General features: G+C 40.1%; 1 protein-coding gene across 1 annotated transcript; it reads right to left on the reverse strand.

Moving 5' to 3' along the window:
* Positions 1 to 8,708: 8,708 nt before the first annotated feature.
* Positions 8,709 to 18,284, reverse strand: LOC108880840 (mitoferrin-2). Its single transcript, XM_018672561.2, has 4 exons — positions 17,769 to 18,284; positions 12,445 to 12,673; positions 12,224 to 12,280; positions 8,709 to 11,433 (listed from the first exon to the last, which is right to left on the reverse strand). Exons 1-4 carry the CDS (start codon positions 18,108 to 18,110, stop codon positions 10,859 to 10,861), a joined length of 1,203 nt encoding a protein of 400 aa, XP_018528077.1. The 5' UTR covers positions 18,111 to 18,284; the 3' UTR covers positions 8,709 to 10,858.
* Positions 18,285 to 19,409: the final 1,125 nt, after the last annotated feature.

Consider the following 19,409-nt stretch of genomic DNA (forward strand, 5'->3'; position numbering starts at 1 on the left):
CAGTCTGAGCTGTTAACCAGCTGATCTCCTGTTTGGGACAAAACAAAGTTAAAGTCCACCGGGACGGTCTAATGCCTGCTCCCTACTAATGGGGATTAATTGAGAGGTAAACACAGAAAGCTGATAAGTTCCGCGCCCCGAGGTGCTGCCCGGCCGCAGGACAGAGACTGATGGATGCAAATAAAGACGAGACAGAGAGGCGTCGGGCAGGTAAACACCACGATACCTGCAGAGTGCCAATAATAAAATAATAATAATAATAATAATAATCATCTTGTTGGCTCAGTAATAATCTGTGAGAGGAGAGAAAGACTGCTATTTTCATCTTTAAGATTTTACATTCAAGTTAAAAACGAATATATTCTTCAATAAAATTTAAAAAGTGTCCTGCAATATGAAGAACATGACATAAACAAACCTATATTTCATACTACAACTTAAAACATGAACTCAAAAAGTTCAGATTTTCTGCGCTTGCACTAGATAAAGCTAAAGTTTTAAAGGGCATTCTTGTTATTTTGTCCACCCCCTGAAAATCGACACATCACAAACCCTTGATTTTAAGTTCCTGTTATTCTGTTAAATATTTACCTGATTGTTACTACTACAGTTTTAAATTTATAGCACTTGTATTTTTATTTATTTATTTATTTTACTAATTATCAGTGGTAGAATAATTATTCAGACTCTTTACTTCTGTAAAAATATGTCCTGCATTCACAAAGTATTACCAGCAAAATAAGAAGTGCTCATGCTGGCAGAGTAGTAATTATTATTATGAATTATACTACTGGGTTATTACTCATGTATGTGAGTATTTTATGTCGTAACCACTGCAGCTAATTTTAACTTCTTTATCACTGCAAGACAGTTTAATTTATAACACTGCATCATATTTAATAAACTCATCATGAGCTTTGAATGTAAAATCTTAATCTGTAAAGTAACTATAGTTTTCAATAAAAGAAGTAGAATAAAGAGTGCAGTATAGCCCTCTGAAATGAAGAGGATTATAAATATAAAGTATCTGAAAATGGAGATACCAGAGTAAAATATACTCCATCAGCTTCAAAAGTACTTGAGTAAGTAAGAAGTTACATTCCACTGCTGCTAATCAACAACAGGACTGCTGCTATTTTCTACCTGAGAAGTTGTGGTTTTACGATTATCAAGAGCTGCAGTGATAACACTAATCACACCTTAATGAATGGTGGTAACAGACAGTAGCCTAAAGGCCACTTGTCCTCTCTCACTCACGTACACACTCTTACTCACACACACAAAACTTGCATCACTGTTTTTATTATTTGCTTCATCTGTTAGCGTGCTGATCGGTTTACTCGACATCTGCCAGCTAACCACAGCTGCTCTCTGATTCCTCCCGATCAAACACACACCAGTCATCACCCTGTGTACAGCAGCAATAATGAAATAATGTTTGATTCTCTAACTCTGATTTGTTTTCTCGTAGACTCTATTATTTTTAGGAAGACGTTTCTACAAGTTCACTATATAGATGCATTTCATCATGACATCTAGGATCAAACTTTAAAACACAAATCACACTGATACAGTACATGTACATGGTTTGATTTAGATGAGCACAGGTTCTTGTGAGTAACACAATCTAAACTGTCAGAGGAAATCTGTTTTACATTCCTACTCTGACGACATTTCAAAAATACTAAATATTTTTTTCGTTTCAAAACATATAAAATGTCTGTGTGCATAAACTACTCACCTTGAATCTTCACTGATTAACAAACCAGTCATAGCTGGAATTTTCATAACCTTTATAGAATATGTAGTTAAGAACCGGCACTTCTTGGCTGCAGGTTGCTCACACCACACACCCTGAAGGTAGATCCAGACATGTTGGTACTCTGTGGGAATAGATATATACACACCTGAGAGTCAGTGAAGTGAATCATGAAATGTTATGTTACTATTACTACTCTGACTCCCGAAACAAACAAATACATTACACCATGATTTATTACGTCCTCCTCATATATTCTCATCTCCTGTTTTGCTTAAAATGACTGTTTATATATTTAGTGTCAAATTAATGGGGCTTTGCACTAAAAACAAAGTATCACAGCTTCCGCTAAATTAGCTGAAAGTGAAAGAATTGACAGAGTGCAATTATTTTTAAAATAAAGCAGTGTGAAAATAAATGGAAATTTAAAAAGCCACAAAAAAATAAGATGTGAGGTGTTCATGAATAAATTCTGTCAGTTCATTATGCAAACTTTTGGATTTAAATAAAAATGGTTTCTACTTGACCTGTCAATAATTTTAAAGTACAGATTATGTTAATGTCATGCACGTTTAAGTTTGAAATGTCAAAAATCATCTTGCACTACTAAGTTTAATATTTTGGGGAGCAAAAACAGTCGCACAGAACAAAACATTACAACCAAACACCAGGTATGAATCTGTTAAACAGCAAAAAATCCTGCTTGCCTGGGTCTCTTTTCATATCTAACACATACAGTAGAAGCTCTTTGGAGTCTTAAAAACAGAGTATGTCTGAAACCTCTAAATGCATTTTCTGAGTTCATGGCTAAAATGCTAAGTTTTACTCCAGCTTTCCCTAACTGCCACATAGCTGCAATGTTTGATAATTCCATCAAAATGTCAGGGTATAGGTAGAAAAACTACTTTCCTCTATGACTGCTAACGCCTAACACAGAAAACATTCAAGTGCTGTATTGAGTCTAATAATAATAAAAAAAACACTAATGTCTTAATGTTTCTGGTCTCTGTATCATTATCAGTTTGGAGAGTGTTTCTTGGCTCGCTCTCTGCTTCTGTCATAACACCCACATGTTGTTGCAGAAGGTGCTGTATGTGCTGCTGCCTCCACTCAAATGGCTCTTATGATTGGTCATTGGAAAGCAACACTCCGCCCATCAGCGGGCATTCAATAAGCCATTCAGGCTGCAGTGCTGAGTACTGACAGGCCCAGACAGGCTGCATTCATACACAGAGACACTTCAACTTATAGCCAAGTGATCTGAACTTGCAGCAGAGCCCTCAACACATGTATGTAACAGTTTTATTACTGCTACTACAACGGCTGTCACAGCTACTACTACTAATGCAACATCTAACAGTACCCCTATTTTACCCCTTATAATAATCCTATATAATGATTCCTACTGCCGCTAATGAGCCTACAACAGCTGCTGCAGCTGTAACTAGTGCTATCACTTCTACTAGTCATGGCCAGATAAACCTGCCCTGGGCCAAAAATGAGCTGCTGGTACCCCATTAACACCCCCACTTTTTAAAGCTAGAATACTGTCTGCAGTACTCTGCATCACCACAGAAATGATTCAAAGTCCTTCCTCAAGATAAGCTAAGACAGGAAGACCCACTTTAAGGCCCCATAACATCAGCATTTAAAACTGGTATACAACTATGAGCTGCTAGCAATACTGCTGACAACAACAATATTAAGGACGTTGTCATAGTTTATTAGCTGTGTTGCACCATCCACTTTTATTTTACATCCCTTCGTTGAACTGTGAACTGCTTCACAAAAGAGGAATTGAGTAATTGCAGACAGCTGTAACACAGGAGTTGATGGTTCAAACACAGTCTCTGAACTTATTGCCCTGCTAGCAATATCAGTTTGTGAGCTAGTTAGCTTTTAATCTTTCTCAACCCTCTAATAACACTTGATTGAATTAAATGATGCACAATCCTAAGAAAAAAAAAGTGCCAGGGGAAAATAAGTGGCCCAGTGAAAACAGAAAGAAGCTCAGGGAGGTACTGTTCCCTGCATGTATGCTAGCTAGCCAACACGTTAGCTGTTAGCTCGCCAGCTGCAGTAGCTTACTAACTAGCACTGCTAAGCTAGGTCACAAAGCTTCTACAACATATACTTGGTGAAGCATTTGGCTTCACCAGTTTCTGGTGTAACTGGGCCTTAAGGACTCTGCTCATTTCCAAGCAAATTTACTGGTAAATTATCAGCTGAGACACATTAAGCCCAGAAGCTTCAGGGCCACAGCAGTTTGCCCTGCTAACATTAGCATGCTATCATGCTAGGTGTTACATTTTCAGTTTTAAAATGCTAGAACAGTCAGTATGATAGCTAAAATGCTAAAAAATAAATAAATAAATACATAATTACTAGGTCCACAACAGCATTTTAATAAAATAAAATCCCATTGTTTTAATGTGCATGTTAACATACTGGAGGCATTCATCCTAAAATCACACTTGTACGCCTAATGCTAGCAACTGACCGCTAAGTCCCACCCATTAGCTGTTAGCCGTTTCTAGTCCGTCAAACTGTTGGAGCTAGCAGGGCACCTATACTGTCACTAACTGCACTCCATGAAGAAATATGTTCCTTTTTTTTTTTTTTTTAGAAAACGGCGAACCATTTCAGAGAGAAGCAGACAGAAGGGTCTACAGTGTGTGTTTGAGGGATATTTACAGGATGTTAAGATGACTCAACAGCAAAAACACGTTAGAAAGCTAAAGACAGAAGCTAAAGCTAAACATCACAACGTAAAACTGAATCACCACATCACCTGGCAACTGAGACAGAGGATGAAATTAAGGAGGGAAACTGTTCCAGTAAAGCAGAGTGGGTCTTAATTCACTGTTTAAATGACGAAAATTCAAAATAAGGGGCACAGGCACATAGTCACTGCACCTTAGTCAGAGCTGGCCAATGCTATGCTGTGATTGGCCAGCCGATGGTAGAGGGGAGGGACTTAGCGAGGGGTTGGACGAATGAGCATTAAGCTGTGTCCTAAAATGACCACATACAGGGAATTAAGTGTTTTGCTCTGGCTCAAGCTTTTTAATAAGATTAATTATAGATTTAATGAGTAATTTATCATAAGCCTCAAACAATATTTTTTTGCCCAATTTTTCATCTATCCAAGTATTAATGGATTATAGATTGATAAATGAAGGTTTGCTGTCTTCACTCAACTTTGCACATAAACTCTGGACCAACTTATAAAGGTCAATTTAAATATATTGCCTCAAAATATCAACTATCAGTTGTAAGTGTAAAAGTTTAAAACCCCTTCTTAGTCAAAACTCTGCTAAATATCACTGTAAACTCCTTGATGCTGACGCCTGTGGATCGCAACCTGTGGGAGTTTGGCTCTTAAATGAGATATCTACCAATTGAGAATTTGACACCTATGAGCTTTAGTGTAAAGTGCTCTTTGGAGACTGCACAGTGTCTCCTCAGTCAGGTCACATATAATGCTTACTGACGTCAGTGTAATAGATTTTGCAATGGACATGGATGTTTGGAAATGTCTTTTTAACTGGTTTCCCGTGTCCTGGGGTGGGAGACGGGGAGGAAGACCAGCCAAGAGAACGACTCAGGCTCGTCCATCAGCTGCAGATATCTAAATATTTATTCTGTGATCCACATTTATCCATTCACTGGTGCAGCTTTCTGGGTCAAAAACATTATGTTTCTGGGAAGATACACGAGTATACAGTGTTTATCCAATGCTACCCACAGAGATTTATCCTAAACTGTCAGGGTTTACAATAACACACATAAATTGTGGTGTGTGTGTCTCACTAAAAATCATTAGACTCATTAATTTGAGCCCTGCACCAGCTGGGAAAATCTGGGCAGGAGAAATGAATGAGCAACGCTTTTGCTTCCATCAGCAGCTGATATCCAGGTACTCTTGAGCAAGGCACTTAAATCAAAGCTGATAAAGCTGATTAACCAACAGCACAAGATCGTGGTTCTCCCAGGAGACCTAAAGGTACAGTATGAAAAACATGTAGTCAGCTGCTAAATTTAAACCAAGGAAAGTGTCAGAGGAGAAAAAAATGAACGGGCAAACCTCTGGGTGTCTCCTGCACCCAAAAGTGCTCCTACAGGGGGAGAATAGTCAGTATTACATAAAGGAATTAGACCTTCATCCATGGGCAGGGTGTGGCACAAAAATTCAACTCAAGGCTCTCAAGAGGCCGATTAGGAATTAAAAGGTTTTCGGAAATAAAGGCTAATACATACTGTACACGAAGACTCTCTAAGGAATGCATGCTAATGCACACCCTATACATTTATCATCTCTATATACCTGTGAATACATGCTTCATTTCCTCATGTGTTGTCAAAATGCAAAGATACTTTTAGAAGACACAAAACAAGGACAAAATGTTACCTGTGCATCTGTCAGTGATGTGCTATCAGTGCAGAGCTGCACTGTCACAGAAGAGGGTATGATTTACTTCTTTCCAAAGCAAAGTGGTTTATGATTGATCAATTAAGCATATTCTAGCCTACAGTAGGTGATGCACATAAGAGACAATTCTAGAGTATGAAAAAATTGGTGAGTGCTATAATTTCTGCTAAATCACTCACACATGCCACTCATTATCAAATCTTTGCTCAAAATTTTGCTCTGGACAAACCAACAAATGAAAACAGTTCCCAAAGTTTGTGGCATTCTCTTATTTTGTTTTAGTTAATATGAAGGATTCAAACCTCACCTAACACATATATATATGTTCAGTTATGTAATGAACAATGCAAAAAAATGTGGAAATTGTAAACTTCTTTTTTATTATTTGAAGTGGACCTCGTCTGCAGAGTGTAATATATCCCCACACATAAACATACATTTATCATCCTCGGTGGGTTTCAGGGTGTGTTCCTCTGGAGTAGTCCAACTGTAAAACATGGCATTTCATAAAGCAGATGGCACGTGGGGGCACTAATGCTGCGGCATGCCACGTTGCCAAAGTGAATTATGATTAATGCTGTTTATACTCATCTTTACAGTTATATTTGTGTGGCCTGCAGGCAGAGCGTCACCGATGGAGAGATTAGAAACTCATCTCACATTTAAACACCTACGACAAACCATTTATCAAACCGAGAGGAAGGCAGGGGAGCGTGTTGGTCCAAATCTCTTCCTCTTCTCTCTTTTCTCTAGTTAAATATAAACACATATTCTCTGGGTGATCATTTGAAGGATTAGGAGAGTGTGGGTTGGGTGTCTGTCACCTCATTTATCTTCGTATTTCATCCACACACACACGCCTGATGTTGACCGTGGCTCTGACCAGACCTGTTGCCATGCGCCCTCCAGACGAGGGCCTGACCTCCTTCCTGTCCGACTAAATGGATCACCTTACGTTTCAGAGCACCGACGCTGAAAAAAGAACAACAGAGGGAGGAAAGGGTGGCAGGAGGGGGTAAAGTGAGACAGGAGACATGAAAGACAACATTTTAGCTTGTAGGCCGCGGGGAATGACAACAAACATGGGGCCTCGAGTGAAACAGGATCTGCTGCAGAGGGAAGGTGGAGATGGTTCTTTCTGTCAGTCCTGCCTGTCAGCTTTCAACCAGACAGCATGGAGGTTAGTTTGTCGTATTGAAGGCCTGAAATAGCTTTTATTATTCAATAAATATCCTGTAACCATAACACAACATCATAGTTTTGAATAGTTTCAGTTAAAAAAAAAACAACTAGACAATCTTTCTGTGATAACAGAGAACATAAACTTTCTTACGGAGTTTGATTTAACTTTCGTTGCCCATCACAAGGCACACACAGATATTTAATTTACAAAAGTAAATAATGATAATGTGCAATAATAACATAAACAATAATTAACAATTAAAAAAGAGAAAAATTGAAGAAGCTGGAACCAGTGAATTTGTCTTGCTTGATCAATTACTTAAATGATTACTTGATTATCAAAATGATTCAGTTTACTGGCAAACAACAAAATGATGACTCAACCAATTGTTCCAGCTCTACAGCATTAAAAATAAGACTTACCCCGTCATCTCCTTCCAGAACAGCTGTATTTCCTGCTCAGAGCAAAACATGTGGTAACTTATTGTCACGGACATTATCTACTGCGTTTTAATTTTGTTCTGCTCCGTCCTGTGTCTTATTTGTGTGTTGTTGTACGTGTTTTAGTTTTAGCTGTGATTTCTACTGCTTATGATGACATTGCTTAGATCTGTGAATAATAATAACCACTGGCAGTGTGTGTGTGTGTGTGTGTGGCCATTGTCGCTGCATTAGTGACTCCTGCTGGTTGGTTGTGACACTTGCATGACAAGTAAGTACATGAATGTACATTCAGCTACAACAGTGAAATCAGTGCTGACCAACCAAGTGCTGAAAATCTGGACAGATCAGTAATGTTGTATAATTTTTCTTTGATCAGAAAATGTCTTATTTTAAGTACATTTGAGATTTTCTATACACCAAGTTGTTGTATAGCTGCACATTTGAGAAGGTGAAACCAGAGAAGTTTTAGCCTTTTTGTGTGAAAGCGACTGATGATGAACTGCTTAGGAAAATAGTTTCCATTTAAATTTCTGTCAACTGATCGATTGAATAAAGAATGAAGTTTGTGTCCTGCTGTCTGATTAGACATAAGTAACTGCTAACTAATGAGTTACCTCTGTAATAAAGTCAGTTATGAATTTAGAGTCCTAAGAAAAAAATCTGCCACCACTGACCAACACTGCAAAAACGCAGCCACAGATACCTCCTCAGTTCTTCCAAACTTTGAGATGAACCCACCCTGATGCTTTGCACTGGAGACTGTTCCAGCAAGAATCATCTAAATGTGGAAATCCTTGGGATAAAGTTCAATCCAATAAGCATCTCGTGGGTTTTTTAGGTGCATCTTGCTGAAAGAAATGAGGATGATGAAAAGTAAGACAAGCAGACAGATTATAAATTCTCTCAGCGCTTGGAGAGCCAGCACCAAGAGAAGACCCTGCTTCTGCGAGGAGCTGCCTTAGCGAGTTTATTTACAATTCACAAAATACAGGCGTCGCTTTCAAACAGTGTTCAAGCATTTCACATTAGTGTTGTCATCTGACAAACCACCAGTTCCTCTCCTGCCTTTCTCTGTTGCTCTCAGTCTTTGGTTTCCCAATGTTTAAACTTGGCTTAACATGAGGAACACTCCTACAGTCATAATTAAATACTCTTTATCCACTTTGTCTCCCCCCCCCCCCCCACCACACACACACATATGATCTGTCTGAATTTTAGAGTCATCCAGGTTTTCCTTTTTGCCTCCTTCCAGGTGAGGATTTTGTGCACTTTCTACAAAAACCTGCATTTATTTTTTTACAGAGCAGTCTTGATAAAACTTGTATGGTTTCTTATTCGTATATTCCAACATACAAGTTAGCTCCAAAACTTAGCTGGTTAGAGATTTTGGGTTTATCTATATTTGCCCATATTTATATATGTATATATATTAGGTACAATTTATGGCTTCAAAACACAATATTACTTCTATATCTGAGGATTTCTTTGTAGTAGTTGTGCGTTGGATGTATGGCGGCTAACTGAAGGCATGTGTAGAAGTAGATTTTTATCCTCCATACTCGTACGTGTCAAAGTTACTTTTTATCCTAACAATGATAAAGAAGTAGCTATTAAGTGCTAGGATGCTGTGCGATTTACAATGAAAACTAAGTAAAACTGATCAAAAGTGTTTGTCTAAGGTGAATGCTCTTGCCTTTTTTGTTGTCTGCAATAAAAAGATTCTTGTTCCAAAACCCTACATATGAACTATGAGGAGAAAATAAAAGCTCCTTAGTTTATGAACAATTTTTTGTCTGAAAATGAACATTTTCAGTTTGTTGAAATGTTATAATTGTGTTAACCAAGGACTTCTTTAAAAGATATTGCATCATTTTTGCTGCACTGAATGTTTCACACGCGCACGCACGCACGCACGCACGCACGCACGCACGCACGCACGCACGCACGCACGCACGCACGCACGCACGCACGCACGCACGCACACACACACACACACACACACACACACACACACACACACACACACACACACCCCTTCTCCACTCAAGTGTTGAATACTTGAGTTATTGTCAAACCAAAACTTACAGGCTATGTGTCGCCCGTATGAGAGAGATGGAATTGCGTAATTTGAATGTAATTACTTGTTTCACAACAGTTTTTATGTTTCTCGCTCTGGGTGAAGTGTTACTGTACACCAGCACAAGTATTCAGACTAATCCAATATTGCTGATTCTGTAACATCCCTTTGTTTTTTCTGTTTTTTTTTTTTGTCCTTTTCTTTTCTGTTATTGTAAGCCCACCCCTGTGGTCAGAGTGTAATATGGTTTTAATACTTCAGAAGTGCAACATGTGCAGTTAAGAGGTGGGTGTTCACCCAGTTCTACAGTATTTGGATAGGGACACATTTTTGTTTAGACTCGGGACTCAAACCCAGAGGATTGTAACTATGATGTTAAAGTGCTGACTTTCTGCTTTAAGGGTATCTGAGAGTTTTCCCATCAGTGTAGGACTTTTTGTCCTGTTGGGTGGTGTGTATAAAAATGCTACAATTTCTACCAAGTTCATTGGAAGTGAATATAAACACCGTAAAATTAAAGCTTAGTCAGCACTTTGACTTCAGAGTCTTTGTGTGCTGGAGTCCAGGATCAAAACAAAAATGTCTAAATGCTAACAAACTGCAGTGTAAGAGGTCACGAGGAAGTAACCTTTGATCAAGGGGACAAATCCAACTTTACCGTTACTAAATGACTCCATAAATTAGTTGCTTTTTGAAAGCAAATGCAGGAAGTAGCATCATCACTTCCTGTCAGCCATGGATGGCTATAATGGAAATTTTTTCAACCCCACATCTAACGAAAGACTAGATCAGACTGAGCTTAATTGATCTCAGTAAACAAGATAATTGTTGACTTTTTGCTCAAAGAACCTAAAATTCTGGGTTTTTTCAAACCTTCAGATGTTACAAATCAATACCGATACCAGTGATCGGTATGGTGCAATAAACCTTTGTGTTTCTGATACCCAATCCTACTGCCAGGTGTTTATTTGTCTCCGTCACGGTCTCCACGCAGCCGTCTCTCATGCTGCCGCTTGGTGATGATGTATTTGAAGAACTCGTAGACTGACCAGCTGATGGCTGTGGAGGGCATCTGGTAGATGACTCGGGCTTGGACGCCCTTGAAGAAAGCTGGCATGCCTCCCATTCTGTATACCGTCCGAAAGGCCTCGCCCAGACCAGAGATGTGGCGGCTGGTGGCGGCTGCTCCGACCGCTCCGGCTGCTGCCTCGGCCTGGATCACATGAATAGCCTGAGCCTCCTGTGTGTTGAGGAGGGTTTTACAGACGTCGAGGGGAGTGGTGGCAGCGGCGGCCAGGGCTCCGGCCAGCGCACCGGACACAACGTGAGAGGAAGGGTTGTACTGTCTGTGAGGGTTGAGGAGCTCCTGGAGGTACTCGTAGGTCATGAAGTGGAGCGCCTGGAAGGGCACGTTCATGGTCAGCTGGGTGGTGTAGCTGCGGTAGAAGGCGGCAGGTCCCTCGCGCCTCAGCAACGAGCCCATGCAGTCCACCACGCTGCGGTAAGGTGAGTTGAACATCTGCATTCGCTGTTTCACAACTGAAAGGAAAGAAAGGAAAGGAATGGGGAGGGCAGGGGGGAGGAAAGAAGGAAGGAAGAAACACCAAGAATATATTTTATATGATTCCACAATCAGATGACGAAGTGAGAAGAAGAAGTGGGAGAAGAGCAGTGACACTAGAAAGGAAGTAGGTTAGTCATTTGTGAATACACAAGTTTCTTAATACATAGGTGACAATGGGTGGAATATGTGGGAGAAAAGTTGTATAAATGGATGAAAAATAAATGCAAACAAATCGGCAGAATTAATTAAAAGCCTTACACTGTAATGCTGAGGAATAACAGCACATCACAGCCATTAGTCACATTCAATAAAACCCGATCACTCTCAAGTTAATCATAATATAAAACTATTGTCTTCCAATTTTTTTATACCAAACCATCCTGTGCAGTTGTCTGGGCTGGTTTTATTCAATCATAGAAATCTTCGCAAAAATGTATGTGTACGATGAAGAATTATGTTCAATCTTAATCATAACAATGCAAGAGAGTGTGTACACAGTGGTGAACTGCGATCGTTTTAGACTCATTTGTTTGTTGTAGCGACATTTGGTTTTTGGGTTCACAGCTTTCAAAGTACCATAGCTGAGTGTGTGGCTCCACCAAGCGTCCTAATGGCAGACATGCACCATCTGATGGATTTTCTAGAAAGGTTTATGGAGGAGGTTGAGGGCTTCTATAAATAGACCTAGAGTAAATCTTCACCATGCTATAGTTATGTGTGTGAGAGTCAGGTGAGCTGACATATGCAAGGAAGAGGAGGTTTTACCTTCAGCTGGGTTCATGATGGCGTCGTGCAGCAATGTGGCCATGCAGCCCGCCACTCCTACAGAGGACAGAAAAGAGGAAGTGAAAGCCTCAACCACAAGGAGCTTGAGTTTCCTCCATTATCATCAAACTAGCATTTATGTGTTAAGCATGCAAGTTGTTAAAACATCTTCCCTCCGCTGCAATAATCTGCTCCCTCCAATCAATCGGGTGGTGTCTTACCATTAGCAAAGTGGCTGTTAGTGCCGGGGTGAATTGCGTCACCGAGTGAAAACTTGATCTTCTCGTAGCAGGCAAAGTAGAGAGCGTGGGCGGGGCCCGCGCCCACCGCCAGCACATTCACACCTCTGATTGGCCGCCACACGCCCTCAGTCCGCACAATCTGCCGCAGGGCGTCCATAACGTTCCTGTAGCGTGCTCCTGGTTCAGGATGTAGGCTCTGCATTCGAGTCTGGTGAGAGAGGAACAAATATAGACACGTAAATAAATTAGATACTTATCCAATAATCTGGTGTTTTTATAAAAGAATACCTTACAATGAGAGCAGAATAATTTGCATTTACCACACTGTCAAAAAAATGCAAGAAAAATATGATATCTTTAAAATGAATCTGACAGGTGTTCTATTACAGTACAATCATGACAAAAGGATGCTGCAAAAGTTAATCTGAAAATGTTCCAGCTGCTAGCGCTGACAGTCTGGGGATCTTGTTCTTGTTCCTACTGCACTGAAATATTGAGGCAAATGTTGAGCCTGCATGACCAAAACAGGAAGAATTTTCACCATTCTGCGTACGCATTTCAAGCCGTGAGTGTGTGTTTGTGTCCTTGCAGACAGTGTCTCCAACTGTGACAGCACATCGACTAGAAATCACACCAACCTCAGACTGTGCTCATTTAAAGTGTTTTTAATTTCTGTGCCTCAACTTCACACTCTGACACAAACAACTGCATTCAAGTTACCAACCACAAACCACAAATACGCCTATCAAAACACTCAGCCTGCCTCTTGCATTGGCCATAAATAAACAGTACTGCTTCCTAATGTAGACAAAGCATCAGTTTATCTATGTAAATGAACCGAAAGAATACTAGAGCAATGAACATAATACAAAAGCTCCAAGATTGTGTAATCCTGAAACTTTTCCTAATACGCAAGAAGTGAACTGCCCCTGCCCTTAGCCTCCCCACAGGGGTAAATATTTGGAGCAGAGGAGGGAACTCGGCTGCCTCCTGGAGGCTTACGTGGATATTCCCATTTCCCTGCTTCTGGGAAATGGTAACTTACATGGAATGTGCTCAGTCATCCACAATATGAGCAGTGTATTCAGGTCTGGTGGGGATTTTTTTGTTTTGTTTTTAGAGCGCAGATTAGATGAGACCGCTCAACCCAAGACTGGGACAAAGCCAAACACTTTTACCGAAAAACTGAATCAGGTGTCAGTGAATTACAAAACAACACAGAGGGTTATACAACCTCCATTATCTCAACTGAATGACTGCTCTGAATGGAGATAAAGTAAAACTAATTAAGCAAAAACCATCTAAATCTAAAACGGTCCATAACTGTATGAGTGGACCAGAGAGTCACCGGTCTGGTGATGGTTTTTTATTTTTTATATGTACCTTATTTGGACTCTGGGGAAGTCCAGTAATTGAAGCAAGATGCCTGGTGCTATTTTAAAGTCACATTTGACAGGGAAATAAAAATCATGAGGGGCCTCAGGATTAGTCATACAAACAGCAGCTACAAGGCAGGAACTCATGTGATATATGGCTTTACGTTGCGTTTGTACTAATGTTTCACAAATGCTGTCAGTGTCGCTTACTGGATTTGCCTATAGGACAACAGACACTAACTTCTGCAACTAAAAACAATGATCCTCAACCTGGCAGTTACAGTTGGCTTGGACCTAGCTCAGTAACAAATGGTCCTCGATTTGCTTAGACGAGAAAGCAATAGTATGCACTATCCACAGTTGGAGTATCATGTCTCTGCAGTCACATTTGTATAGTGACATAAAAGATTTAATTCCCATAATCAATGCCAAAAGTTTTTAAGACATTTAAATAATGGATGGACAGTATTCACGATTCACAGGCCTTTAATTGACCTAACTACTAACTGGCTGATCAAAAAACAGTACAGATTAATCAGTAACGCAAACAGCTGTTAGCTGCAGCCATTTGGGAACTTAAAACCAGTTTTGGCAGTGGTTGAAGTTCTCACCTTGTGGCAGTGATGACCTTTTAACAATAAGGAAACAGAGACTGAAAGTGGTAGAAAGAATGACCTGAAGCATCCCACCCACTAATAGATAAAGATGTTGACCAACCTGCTGTGACAGCAACCAGAAACTAAGATTGTGAAAACAGAGAATCCTCAGGAAGGAGGAAGTTGTCTGCAAACATTACTGTAAGGGAAAACCAAAGTGACTTCCTTGAGCTAAAAGATTTTCACCCACAAAAATCTGCAATGCATTTCTTCCTCCTTCTTCTTCTTGACTTACAGGCTGACACAGTGAGTCAGTCTGGACTGGAGGGGGAAACAAAAGCCTATCTCCAGTTTATTTCTATGAACTCTTAATCTCTTTGTTTGGGATGGGCAGCTTCATGGTTCCCAATTACAAGGGCATCACGGTCTGTGAACAAAACTCAACTACGTAGGTTTTTGCTGAACAGATATTTCAAAAACTGACATCCTGTTATAACATTTATCTAGAATTTAGAATGAGGAACTACTGTCAACATTTGCGTTTTGCAATCTTAATGTATTTTTACTATCTATGATAACATTTCACATCTTTAGTGATCCATTTTAACAAGTGATTATCACAGTGTGATATAATTCAGTAAGTGTCTTTTACTCACACTGCAGCTGGTGATTCAGACATCGGAGATTTAAACTTTGCAATAAAAACTGCTCCTGTAAACATGGGAGTGACCAGGTCCAAGGCTGTTTTGCCAACAAATGCTATGAACCAGAAGAGCCAATCATTAAGGAATTTGTAGTGAATAAGAGCTTTGTTTGATTGACTACTGCTCAGGGAAACCACTGAGAACTATGTGTACTTTATCTTATGATACAACACGAGAAAATAATAACCACAGGCTGGATTAAGTCCTAACATAAAGAGCGTCCAACATCAAATTCATGGGTCTCTGGTGAAAAAAGGAGTTGCACTATCAGTCCAATAGCTTCTATAAATACACTGTGGTGCTGAGGTATGGTTTGGGGTTAACTTGCTGAATCAATGCAAAAGAGAAGAGTTAATTCTACAACTCAGAAATAAGCGGCTAGTTTGTTCAACTCATGTTCAAGCCCAGTAAATGATTCTCTTTGGCACAGTGAAGCCGTGTTGCAGTTAGAAACTAAGAACCAATACTGCACACTGTGTACTATCACACACTATCACACATCTGCAAAGACAAATGTTTTGACACATAGCGTACAGGAAATTAATGTACTATTCTGTCTTGTACAACAGGAAATAATAAACATAAACCAACAGAAGCAAAACTTCTTCCCAGAGATGATATTGTTTTCTAAAGGATGTTCCTGATCTCAGCAATGTCCATTATTTGTTTTTAATTTCTTCCATTTAAATGTAGCCGATTGATTTCTGTTGTGCATTGCACCGTGGGGTTAAGGCTAAAAGATGAATTCAGTATTGTTGACCTTGGAATTATAGTTCCCATTTCCTAGTGCAGTATTGAGCAAGAGCAGAATATCCTGCCACCGCAAACAGCTGCTGCAATGTATGTAGTACATAGACAATTGTCCATGACAAAGTATGTCTACTAAAGTACTTGCTTTGCCACCAACAGGCTCAGATTGTTATTAAAAATGTCTGAAAAAGACCTTTTTATTAAAGAGTAAGATCCTTTTTGTTAACCAGAAATGTCACTATGTATCACTACCAGACGCCATTGACAAAAACAGGAATTTTACCTCACAGAACATGGAAGTTGCTGAAATATCACTGCCTCGGTTGGTGAGTTTATTTGCATGATTGTGTGACTTTCAGTGGTGGAAGAAGTATTCAAATCCTTTACAGAAGTAAAAGTACCAAAAGTTGCCCATTGGATTACACTGCAGCAGCTGTTCACAGAGCTGGAGTATACCAATGTTGCTCAATATTGCATCAAAGTTTTTTGTCCTTGTCAATCATTTACACTAAAAAAATAAAGGGGATTTTAAAGCCCTGGTTCAAAAACACCACAGTTATGCTTTAAGGTCAAATTTCAGAGACCCGTTTGAGAGGATCCCCACAGACACAGCTGCCAAATTACAGAACAATTCTCCTCCTCAAAACTGTCGTTATGTAGTAAAACAACTAAATTTACTACTCTTGATGTAGGGACATTAAACTGACCAAAGTGAATAATGGTTAGACGGTTAGTTTATACCTTGACATTGACTGATATGATTGGGTAATAAAGAAACTATGCAGTTATGTCATCTATATTGGTGTACAGTAAATTCATACACGCGAGGATGGCTGATTGGCAGGACAACTGTGCACACTACCACACCTCCTTCTGCCAAGTCTAGGAGTGTTTCACTTCCAAGAATTCATTTATCTGTCGACTGTTGATTTAGTGACTGGTGGCCCCATATGAGTTAATCATCCACCCTTTACTGAACTTTCCACACAATCTCATCAGTCTAAATCCTCAGTGATGTTTCTACAACCAAACAGACCTCCGACTAACAATTCAAATAAGCTTCAAACCGAGTATATATCTGTGGTTACATAGTCTATATAGTGCTGATTTGTCTGGTGAATTACTGCTTCTTTTAACTTCTGACACTTAGCTAATGTTAAATCCTTGTTATTTAAGCCTTTGCCCTGCCTTGTTTTACAAGTAATCCTCAAATTTCTTTATAAAACTACAATGATTAAGCGTTGTGATCCAAAATAACACGACAATAACAACATCCCCATTAAACTTAAGTGATAATTTGCTATATCTACCTGAACTATAACTATGCTAAAGTCGTGCAGAGTTACAACACAAGGCATATGTCTTTCCCCAGTCTATTTAAAGACGGTGTCATGGCGTGGCGTTGGATTCATCATTCCACTTCAGGGCGATAAGGTGAGAAATGTCAGTTAAGGACGTGGATAATGGATGCATGTTAGCTAGAGAGGGCAAGTGCTGCATTAGCTAGTTATGCTAATGTGTGCAACGTGCTAGCTCAGTGAGAGGAGACGCAACTGTCAAAGCCATTAGTTTGTTACAACACAAATATCTACCAACATGAATGCTTAACTGTGATAAGGAGATGCACCCTTGTTTATATTTTCACTTCACAGTTTTTTTGCTGCGTTGTTTCCTGTTTAGGTGACAACAGTTAGTTAACTGACCTCTGTTAGCAAGGTTACCACTGTTAGCTTGTAGCCTAATCGAGCGCAGGCTTGTATTTAGGCCTACGTTTACTCCTGGTTTATGCAACCCGTCGCTGCGTTCCTTGTGACATAAGCTAGGCCTGAACACCGTTTCAAAACAAGCAGTGTTTGGTTATTTCTTTGCGATGATACCTTGACACAGTCGATGGGATACATAAGGCAATGCTCCATGATTCCAGCCACGGATCCTGCCAGCATGTGTGTGCTGGTGGCTACTCCCTGAGGCAATCCTTCATAGTCTACTTCTGGCTCGACAAAGGTCGAGGTCTCCGGAGTTGCTCGATGCAACACCGGGGCAAAGTCCTGTTCCCCTGCCATTCTTGATGAAAGAGACCCGACAATTCCTCCAGTGGTGTCCAGGAGCCTGCCGCCCAGCCATCGAAACTCTGCCTCGGCTGCGGCGCCTGCGACCCGGCTATCGACGCCCGGCGTTTCCACGGACGTTCGCCGGCACACGAAACCGTCCGCTTCCATTCAAGTGAGAGTTTAGTCCGTCAAGTGTTTGATTCGAGGACTTTAGCGACCCGCCTGTCGGTGTTGTGTTCCCAGCAGTTCAGTTAATATCCCAGCCAGACAGAGAAGGTCTTGGCGGGTCGCTGTTACTGCGCGGCAGCCAGGCTGCTGTAGTCCCGGGAACCGGGAGCTCAAGCGGGTGGGTTTGTCAGTGAGTCACGCTAGAAGCTGATGCTGATTGGATGAGCTGATTGTCAATCACTGTTGATTGGCCGATGCGATGTTAAAATAAGGCGGGTAAATAAAGTGGGCGGGGATTCTGCGTCAGTGGGTGTTGACGATTTTGTAACAGTAGGAGGTCACATGTTTTTGTACGGGAAGTTTTTAACAGGACGTCCTATCTTGGAATTACAGTAATACTGCCTCATAAAACACTTAGAAAATAAATAAGTTGGGACCTAAAACATTTTATTTAAAAAGAGAAAACACAACGACAAAAAGTGTTAAAAATAAAAAATGTAAGTCAACTTTTTCACTTCGTTACTTGAGCTTTTTTTTTTTTAACTGTTCATACTTAAGTCTTAGTGCAAGGTAAAATTTGCACAAGATATAAGCTACTTCCTTGTATACACCCTTAGCATTGACAAATAAAACTTATCCTTGGGCATGGACAAGTAACCAGGAACCCACTCCTCCCACATCATACCACTCAGTTAAAAGACACAAATGACCACAAAGAATGGCAAGTCTTTGTGGTCATAGAAAACTGTTTTCTGATACGGTTCAAGGTTTCACTTGATGGATTTGTGTGATGGAACTCCAACACAAGTTTGACAGTAATTGAAAGTACATAGACATACTGATACTGCTACATTAGTTTCAGTCCTTTTATTCGTACAAAATAGTAATGTTTTGTCTTTGTATTGTGGTGGGACTGAATGAAATTACGATAGTAAACTCCTTACGTTTACAGATCATCAACAGCATGTTTTTATGTGTCCACAAGATGGCACATGCTGCCTTCAGGTGTCTCTCAAGCTCACTTTACATGTTGCCCATCACTCTTTTAACTCTTGACTTTTGGGAAATTCTTGCAAACTAATAAAAATCAGAAACTGAAATTAGACTTGTATTCAGACTTGCAGCAGCCTCTTTAGCAGCAATTGCAGCCTCAAGTCCTCTGGTTTAAGTCGCGGTTTATCCCATGCTTCCTGGTAGACTCGCTGAAGCTCCCTCAGATTGGATGTGATGCGTGACTGCTCAACGGTGCTACGCCACCTTTATTAAACTTTATTAAAAAATCCACTCATCAGCACTTTC

This window comes from Lates calcarifer, linkage group LG5, assembly GCF_001640805.2.
Source record: "Lates calcarifer isolate ASB-BC8 linkage group LG5, TLL_Latcal_v3, whole genome shotgun sequence".
NCBI lineage: Eukaryota > Metazoa > Chordata > Actinopteri > Centropomidae > Lates > Lates calcarifer.